Raw genomic sequence first — 10,168 nt, 5'->3', positions numbered from 1 at the left:
AATAAATTTATTATACAATAGTTTCAACAAAATCAAGTATTATTATATATAATTTTTTTTTTCTGGAAGTAAAATGAAATCTTAGTATACAAAGTACTTAATATTCTGTTGTAATAGCAGAATTGCAAGGCATATTAGAAATTCAAGAAACCCAAAGATATGCCAAGGTATTTAAAAACCGAGCATATATTCTAAGATCGATTCTTCAGGGCAAAATTTTAAAATTATAGTCGCTTTTACAAAAGAGATCAAGCAATATAAAATTTTATGGGAGATAACCCTTATTATAAAAAAGTTAACAATTATTCTTTCTATAAATTTCAAATTATTGGGGTTTTTATAGAAATAACCCATTCTTCTTTCAAGCATTTCTTTCTGGCCCCTCATGACTGCGCTTTGAGAGCAAGTGGAAAAAGCTAGGTGTTTGTTCACTCTATCAGCCACCTGCTACTCTGCATGCAGTAAAATGACAGAACTGACTTGATTTTTTCCCCTTCCTATCCCATCTCTTTAGTCCTCAAGAGTCGATAGCACAGAAGAGGCCAGAATTATACTCCTATTTTTCCCTTTTCATCTCCATCATTGTTGCGCGAGAAAAGAAGAAGACGAAGAAGTAGTAGAGAGAAACAAAGCCAAAAATTCTCCTTATGTTTCCATCAGCGACCATCTCCAACTCCACATCCATATCAGAGGACGCAAGTGTTTCCACTGAAACCAAAGCCCATGATCACTTCAATAACCTTAGCCAGCTCTTCACACCCACATCTCCTCACCCGAAACCGAAGACTAAGAGAAGCCAAGCGGGAAATCCAGGTAATGAATAAGAGCTTTTAAATGATGGCATGTTACAGTATGTAACTTTTTCTATTCTTGAATTGTTCTTCATCTTTTCATAAGAAGACCCCGAAGCAGAAGTGGTGGCTCTCTCTCCTAAAAGCCTTCTAGCCACCAACAGATTTGTGTGCGAGATATGCGGCAAAGGATTTCAGAGAGATCAGAATCTGCAGCTTCATAGGAGAGGGCACAACTTGCCATGGAGGTTGAGGCAGAGGAATAATGGAAAGGAGGCTGTGAAGAAGAGAGTCTATGTTTGTCCTGAGGCTTCCTGTGTTCATCATCACCCTTCCAGAGCTCTCGGAGATCTTACAGGGATAAAGAAGCATTTTTGCAGGAAACATGGTGAGAAGAAGTGGAAGTGTGAAAAGTGCTCAAAGAAATATGCTGTTTACTCTGATTGGAAGGCTCATGTCAAGACTTGTGGAACCAGGGAGTATAGATGTGATTGTGGAACACTCTTCTCTAGGTTTGCTCATCAATTAGTATTTTTTTTTAATCTCTTCTAGTTCATCTTCTAGAATTAATACTGACAGTGTTTAATTAAGCTTCTTTTAGGGTTTGCATGGAAGCTGATTCAAATGTTCCAGTCCAGTATGGCTAGTTTTGCATGTCAAAGCTTTCATCTTTTCTTTCGTTCTTTTTTTTTTTTAAATAACTTGAAGCAAAAGTGACAGGCTAAAATTCTAATTAAGGGACAATTACTTAACCAAGATATCGGTAGCCCAGGGTAGGCCCCTAAAATTCTAAGCGCGAGTTGTCAAGTGAACATGACACCAATAAATCAATTCAAATCTCAGATGATAAGATCATTCAAATGTTCAATGAGAAACTTGTACTTGTCTTTATTTTCCAAGCTGTAGGGTTCTAAAAAAAATTCATTTGAGTGGAAGCATTAGTTTATTTTTATAGAATACATGCAACGTTAACATCAAAACCTGTATCATGCAAGAATTACAGGTTGTACTGTTCATTCAATCTGTGTCAGGCCTGCAGCTACGTCTTTAATACTTCGATGTAATTCATTAACTCTTCACTGCTATTTGTTCTGAATGCATTGTTCAATTCTTTAAATTTGCGGTTGCCTTTGTTTTTTTTTTTTTTTTGGTTTCATATGCTTTATACAAGTAGAGAGAGCCGTCTTAGATAGTTTGATCACATTAAACGAAGGCCTTCTCATGACCCGGTTAGAAAATTTGAGGTATTAGATTTGATTTATGTTAAGAAAGGTAGAGACATATATCTAAAAAGACTCGGTTAGAAAAGATTAAAATGATCTTTCTTTGTTAGATTTAAACGAGAATTTGATTTTTAACAGGACACTTACTAGGACAAAAGTTTGATGTTGTTGTATGCTTTATACAAATAATCTTGTTCTTGTGAAGAAAAGCTTTTCGCCACCCAGCTACTTTGCATCTAAACTTCCATTTCCTAATAACTCGATCTGAATTTGTTTTATAAATATTGCTTGATGATTAATTAGCACAATCAGTTGTTTTGCAGCTTTTTGAAAAGGAAGAATTTAGGATTAGAATACTTTCTATTTGTAAGATTGATTTTAACTTTCAGTGATATCTATTTGTCGTATAACTTTCATGGCTGATGCTTTGAGATCTCCATTAATACTTCGAGACCCACTGTTGAGTTAGATGACAAAGCCATGATGTTGAGAACTTGAAATTAATGAAACTTGTCTTTAACCTAAATGATAGGACTGACATATGGTCATAGCTACAGTATACGGACATTTGAAAATATATGTGTCAGCATGCAAATGATTGTGACCAAGAGAACCTGACAATGGCTTAATTTTTATCTCAGAAGAAGACAGATATGCCTCTGCATGACTAGTCAGATTGCTGTGCTAGTTACCTATTAGTACTTGCCTGTTTGGTCTGTTTAAAAAAATAATTGGAGGAGAAAATATATGTTAAAATAATTATTAATCGATAAAACTAAATAAGATATATTTGGCTATCTCCTTTGCTTATGAAATTTCAGTGCTTCAAGATTAGTTGTTTCGCATGCTAGTCTTCTAAAAATTAAATTTACTTTAATCAAGTAGGAGTAAAAAATTAGAAAAATTCACGAAATAGAATGGTTTCTCTCACTTTCTCATGTAATATCTACATGTCTGAATCATAATGGATAGACAAAGATGAAAGAGCCCAAACAAGCCATCTACCTTTGGGCCCTCCCTCTTACAAAAACTGTGTCTATTGAGTCTTCTTTGCATTTATAGTCAGGACCGCAATCTCCATTTATAGTTTCCTTCAGCTCACCTTTTTACTTTCTTCTACTGCAAATAAGCTCCTTTACATTAATACCATCAATGAAATTCATTTAATATTCTTACCAAACCCTCTTTTAACAAGAAAAATTATTAAAAAAAAAAAAACAAGAAAAATTATTCTGTGCCGACGCCGAATACAGCTCTATATTTGACAACTCTACATCTGGAGACCAACCAGAATGAGCTACGTCAACAATAATGAGCGCGGTGTACCGCGCCACGATACCGATGTGGTTCATTCTGATTTGTCTTCAGATGACATTCGGCATCCACCCAGAATAATTTATCCTTTTAACAACATTGCATTGTGAGTTGTGCTTCAACTCAACCACCAAAGAATTTAACACTAAGGCAACACAAAATGTAGAGAAACATTGCTCATACTTCATATGAAGCACTTTTTTTTTATACTTCATTATGAAGTGGAGCTTTGCTTTATTTCTAATGGATAGAACAATGGTTAAAGCCTTGGCACACTCATAAATTAATTACAGTTCAATAAATTATCTTCATGTGCTTGCTGCATAAAAAGATGATGGGTCGCCATCAGGTTTTTCTTTCTTTTTTTTTTTAATTATTATGAAGAAGTGCTGTTGTTGTTTAAAATTGAAACGAAGATTACTGATGAAAAACCTGGTTTGATCTTAGAAAAAACTCCCTCGCAGCCATGCAGCCAAGTTTTTTTTATTCTTCTTATACATATTCTTCAGAAGCGAAGTCAAAACAAAAGAGAGAAGTATTAACTAGTTAGAAAGGCTCTTGAAGCTCTATATAGATTGTGTTGGAAGAGAAATGTTTACACCTACAAAATCAAGACATGTTCAGCAAATTTGCTCATTTTATAGATCCAAATTTCGTAACACATTAACTCCACAATTCAGCAAAGTTCTTAAATTTCTTACATGCAGACCCAAACCATATAAGCGAGTTAGGCTCTTTAAAAAATTGTCGTTTCTGATCATCGAATTGTATAATAGAAATGCTAAAAAAATTCAATTTTTGCATGCAGGAAGGACAGCTTCATCACTCACAGAGCCTTCTGTGATGCCCTTGCAGAAGAAAGTGCGAGGCTGATCGCAAATTCCGATCCAGCAACCATTAATAATACCCTCTCCCATCCTCTCCTCCACAACCCTCTCTTCCCTTCCTTCGCCAACAGCTGGAATCCATCTTACAACTCAAACCCTAATTTTGTTGCTTTTCTTCCTATGCCCAACCCTAACCCTAACCCTAACCCTAACCCCACAACATCCTCCTTTGAACTAAACCCCGGCGACTCATTTCAACCCTTTGTCAACCCTTACTTTTCCGCTCACCACCTTCACCCCTCCGCAGCCGCCGCCACCCAGCCGCCTTTGTCAGCCACGGCCCTCCTTCAGAGAGCCTCGAACATTGGACACATGAGGCTTACCGATGGCGGAGTTGACTACGACGCAAGAGCTTTTTCAGCGAGCCAAAGCGCTGATCGGCTCACCCACGATTTCCTCGGAGTTGACTCCAGCGACGTAGCGGTCGAGGAATTCCTGCCCCTGCCCGGCATCGGCATGGATGTGGTTACCACCGGTCCCTGCGTTGATAATGGCGGAGACGGTGACCACACGAAGCCCATCGTCGGCTTCTCCTTTCCACGTGTCACCGGAGCTTGGCGTGACCACAGAGGCGTTCGTGATTAAGGTCCGTGGACTTCGCCTGGAATTACGATAATGCCACCTTGTTGTTTTGTCCTTACGGGGAGAGGTTGCCTGTATTTGATCTCGAATTATTGCGTCCGGTCACCTGATGTCCGGACAATCAATCCAGATATGTCACGTCACTCAAATATATAGGATTCCGATGTATTTTGGTTACGTGACGGGTCTGAATTGATGTTCGGACGAATCTGAACACCGGATATAATAATTTGTCATATTTTGTTACGGTTGCCATGTTTTTTACTTTCGCATAGGCCGTAAACGAAAGAATCGAATGGGAAATATTTGGGCGAGTAGTCTTATCCAAGTAAATTTTGGAACGAATGGATTTTCTGATGTGTGTTATAAATGAACAATCAATTAAAATTCATTTTAAATATATTTTAAATTTAACTTAATAATTAATGATTTATCTTAATTAAATATTGGTTATAAAATAAGAGCCAATTTCTTTCTGAGTAAACATAGTACATTTTTTAAAGTTCTTTTATTTGTTTTTTTATTAAGTAAATTTGAATATTATCCTAATTTTAAAATATCATTTATTTATTTATTTATTTTTAGTTTAATTTGAATTGGAGTTGAGATTTAGGTTTTGTTTGGGATAGTCTTTTCATAGTTTTCTAAAGCAGATTTTTAGTACAAATTTTTAAATTAAAAAAAAAATTAACTAAAAAATTGTTTTAGAAAGCATTAAGAAAGCTATCTCAAGACTTTGTCTGATATGGCGTTCTTACTACTGCTTCAAGCAATTTTTTAATACTTTTTGAAGAAGTAATAAGAAAGCCATATCAAACAAAACATTTTTTAATGTTGTCCCAAAAGAAGCCTTAAGCTTCATTTTATACATCTTTGTTATAGTTTTTTAAATCAATTTTTTTTATATCAAAATTTCTTGCATATTTTATATTAAAAAAAAATTGTACTAAAAAATTATTTTAAAAGAAATAAGAAAAGATATCCCAAACTAAATCTTAATTGAGCCTAACTCCCTATGTAATAATAATAATAGTAATAGTAATGAATGTCACTTTTTTAATTAGTTATGATGCTTTAAATTCAGTATTATTTGTAATTTTTTATTGATAACAAATTTTTTTTAGTTTATCCATCTAGTATTTGTTTTATATTTAATTATAAAAAATTAATTAAAATAACTTAAAATTTTAGTCTACCCATTTGAATATTTGCTTAAATAGATTCTGTAATTATGAAATATAACAAAATTAAAAAATAATATCAAGTGCAAATTCAAATTTTGAATACTGGCCTTTGAAAATTTTTATCATAATTTCTCATTTAGAGTTTTATTATACTCATAAATCTCTATGAAACCAATATTCCCATGAACCATTGCTCTTATATTAAAAAATAATTTTTACAAAAAAATTAATTCGATTAATATTTAAAAATCAATTTTCTTATCATTTTGTTTTTTTTATTATATTTTTTGGTTGAATTTGGATGACAATAAATTCACATTCAAATATTTTTGAAAAATATATAACAAAAACATCTTAATTATAGCTATGCAATTCATATATATATGCTCCATTCATTATGTAGAAATTAATAAATAATCTTATAAAAAAATCAAATTATTTTATCACTTTCATACTTATAACCGAATTTTCATATTTGACCTTGAATTTTTAAATATGAATAATCTAATAAATTATATGATAATAAAATCTTAATTGTTTTTTTTTATATATTTTTATAATAGGAAAGTACTTTACCTATCACTATTAATTAGACCATTTAATTAAAATTTAAATATTTTTTTAATTTTCTTTGCTTGTAATCTATGAAGACATGTAAAATTCAAACGAGCTAGCCTAAACCTAAAATAAAAGATTTCAAATTTGACTCCAATAAAATTTTTTTATTAATCAAAATTATTATGTATATAACAATCAACACAATTATTTATATAAGTATAAAATCATATTTATTAATCATAAATAGATAATGTATATATCTTAGATTACATCTCACTAATTGTTAATATATTTAAATAAAATTCTTACATCTTCTATTGTGCATGTGTCATTATTAACAATATCAATTATTAATAATACATTAATAATATCACACTCAAAAAAATAAAAACATATATGCTAGTAATTCAACTTCAATTTTCATTTTTAAATTTAGAAAAGAAAAAAATATGAAAATTTCAAAATTATTATTAATTTCACATTTTTCTTATTTCATTAATTTTTTAAATCTTATTAACGTGCATTTATAGCTACAATTAGCTATTACAGTTGATTTACATTATGCATAATTTTTTTAATTACAAATTAATACTAATTAAATAATATTTTTGATACTTTTTCCTAGATGTTTAGATGAAAAAAGATTCCTAGCATGATATAATCAACCCTTAAACTTATGTATTATCGTTCTTCATAAGCATAATGGTACTTGATTTAAGAGTTGTTAGGGGGAATTTTTTTTCACCAATGAGATTAGTATCATTTTAAGCTTCGTTTGTGACAGTATTTTTACTATTTTATAAAACAACTTTTTAGCATAAAATTTTTTTGAACTTAAATATTTTATACTAAAGAACGGCTTTAAAAAACTTTTCACAAACAAAACCATAATTATTACCAATGCTTTGAGGGCAAGGGGCTGAAATTGCGTTTTAATAAGTATTAGAAGAAACACAGTAAAATTAATCATGAGAGAATTTTTTGTGAGAAAATCTGATTCAAAATTACTTAGTATAAATATTATAATCATTAAATTTATTTTGAGGTAAATATAATAAAAATATTAAATAATTAATCATATATTATATTCATCTTAAAGTACAATTAATAGTTACAAAATTCATATAATTAAAATATTCTAATCCCAAATATTTCATTAATTATAATTTTAAATGATCTTATCTTGAAAAGAAAATTAATTGCTGAAGAAAATTGGGATCATTGGAGTAATCATTTAAGCAATTGATGTCAATATATATATATATATAACTTTAGAAAATAATGCATGTTGCATTACATGCTTTATTAAAGTTAAAATTTATGAGACTTGCTTAGATATTTTATGCTAAAGGCATGGACAATCCATCACAACTTTTATGACTAAAGCCATCAGATTTCGTCTAGAGTTAAGAGCAAGTGAAAGTGATAATTCTCATGATGTGCATGTGTTTTAGTTGGATTGTTACATGAGTAAGCAAGCTAGTATGACAAATTACACACCACATACATTCATAAAAACTTTAGCTATGATTCCCTGTAATATTAATATTATCAAGTCTTTATCTTACTATATAGGATTGTCTACATAAATCATTCTTCTTCGTTGTGTTCAAATTAATGACATAATTATTCAACAAATTTTACATTGGCTGTTAACACGAGCAGCAAAATCAGCCTTAATTTTCAGCCTTGGGGGGGGGACTTTACGGTAAAAGTGTAGAGATTTCACAGATATGTCGGGGGTCCAAGTGGGCAACGCCCCATTCTGAGGGTCGACCTAAGGCAACGCCCCCGGAATAAATTTTGATTGTAAAGATATTTTTGGACTCTCTTTGCTATTTTTCTTTGTATTTGGTTCATTGTTCCCTAACAATAACACATATACACAATTTGTTTAATTATGCTGAGTGTAATTGCCTAAAGACTAGTATTTAAAAATTTTTAGAGGGAGGAGGGGGTGGGGGGGCAATTGCCTAAAGACCCTTATAATATAGACTAAAAAATTGATAAAGAGTGACAAATTATCTAAAAAAATCATATAATACATTTTTTAAAAAAATTTCAGGGGGACAATTGCCCCCCATGGACTTTAGGTAGATCCGCCCCTGGCCGTTGATCATTTAAAGTAATTTTTTTATTTTCCTCATCCATGACTCAGGACCTGACAATGATAATATTGATTCTCTATTTAACAAATTGAAAAAGAAACAACAAGTTTTGCTCTGGTAATAAAAGTTGAAATAAAGAACCACATATAATTTACATGAAAAGAGATGTGATATTCAGTCAAATGTAGTTCAAATGATACTACTTCAAATTTCTACACTATTGTTTTTCATCATCAGTTTTAAGGTATTATTTAAAGGAAACATGAACATAAAGGCTTCAACTCCAAGATAAAATTTGGGTAACCATATCACACCATACACAATTTGAAGGTAAAATATGCCTTGATGTTCTAACATCAACAATTGCAAAGAATATAAAACATCACAGAAGAGCAAAAACTAGTTCAGAAAGTTCCTGTGGCAATCACATCGGATTGCTGGAGGCTTGTAAAAGAGTAAATGTTCTGATTGATTTTGACACAGTAGATCTTGTAAGACGAAAAAGGATGGGGAATCTCAGCCTTTTTTTTATCCCTTTATCACTCTTATTATTGAGAGTGTAAAATTTGCTTAATATATATGAGAATCCCATGATCAGGTGGAGGAATCCATGTGTGCATCTGACAGCTTGTTTGAACAGTGAAGCTAACTGTACTTGTGAATATTCACTCCCAGGATTAGTCTAAATGCAGAAGAGAGAGAAGGCTTCAACTAAAGAGATGAGGAGCGATTATTCTATGCAGACATCGGATGGGAAAACCGTCAGGTTCCGCGCTCGATACCAAGTGCGGTACATTTTTGGGATACAACAACAACAACACAACAACAACAACAACAACATCAAGCCTTTATCCCACTACGTGGGGTCGGCTACATGAATCCTTTTTCTCCATTGTGTCCTATTAAAAAATATTTTTGAGATGACGTGACATATTTTTATTGATCTCTGGACAAATCCGGACCCTCACGTAATAATTTTTCAGAGGCGAGGGTGTTGCATGGGGTACCCTTGGTTGGCTTTCATAAAGTAGAGGAGAGCTGCAGCGTTTGGAGTACAATACCTACTATTTGCCTGCTAAGAAAGACTAGTCTGACTTCCTTTTCCTTTCTTCTTTATTCCCTTTCCTTTCACAATCAGACAAAGCCAAAAGCAGTACACTCCTCTCTCTTGGGACTCCAACTCTGAATCTCCTCCTTTCTCCCAAATCCCAAGCTTTAACTGTTGAACGTGCCACATGAGCCAACTCATTTATTAAATGGGTCTCTAATCCAATAGGTTAATGACAAGTGGAATTCTACATTAGAAATTTCAATTTTGGAGTATTTTCATGCATATTTAACACTAAAATGTTTATGTTTGGTTATATAATACTCAAATCACATCCAAATATATGCCTGCACTCTAAAGAAATGAATGTTTATGTGTGGTAGAGATTTAGATGTTACGCAAATAAAAGTAAAAAAATTAAGTATTAGATATATAAATACATCAAAATGCATTTGTATATAAATGGTTAAGGT

The 10,168-nt window shown here is 32.1% G+C and overlaps 1 protein-coding gene across 2 annotated transcripts; it reads left to right on the top strand.

Annotated features, from left to right (window-relative positions):
* Window positions 1-384: 384 nt before the first annotated feature.
* On the top strand, window positions 385-5,125 carry LOC110103212 (protein indeterminate-domain 7). Of its 2 annotated transcripts, none has more exons than XM_020831824.2 (3): window positions 385-813; window positions 901-1,303; window positions 4,137-5,125. In XM_020831824.2, the coding sequence occupies exons 1-3, from the start codon at window positions 648-650 to the stop codon at window positions 4,798-4,800; spliced, it is 1,233 nt and encodes a 410-aa protein (XP_020687483.1). In that variant the 5' UTR covers window positions 385-647; the 3' UTR covers window positions 4,801-5,125. The 2 variants fall into 2 exon arrangements, with proteins under 2 accessions (XP_020687483.1, XP_020687482.1); XM_020831823.2 differs by having other exon boundaries at window positions 898-1,303.
* The last annotated feature ends 5,043 nt before the right edge of the window (window positions 5,126-10,168 follow it).

This window comes from Dendrobium catenatum, unplaced genomic scaffold, assembly GCF_001605985.2.
Source record: "Dendrobium catenatum unplaced genomic scaffold, ASM160598v2 fragScaff_scaffold_1117, whole genome shotgun sequence".
NCBI lineage: Eukaryota > Viridiplantae > Streptophyta > Magnoliopsida > Asparagales > Orchidaceae > Dendrobium > Dendrobium catenatum.
The sequence above is the reverse complement of the archived record's forward strand: the minus strand, read 5'-3'. Positions and strand labels throughout refer to the sequence as shown.

Excerpts from the sequence above, each read along its gene's own strand:
- LOC110103212 (XM_020831823.2), top strand. The coding sequence starts at position 648 with ATGTTTCCATCAGCGACCATCTCCAACTCCACATCCATATCAGAGGAC. Across the intron at positions 814-897 it reads AAGCCAAGCGGGAAATCCAG|AAGACCCCGAAGCAGAAGTG; the intron begins GTAATGAATAAG and ends TCTTTTCATAAG. Across the intron at positions 1,304-4,136 it reads TGTGGAACACTCTTCTCTAG|GAAGGACAGCTTCATCACTC; the intron begins GTTTGCTCATCA and ends TTTTGCATGCAG.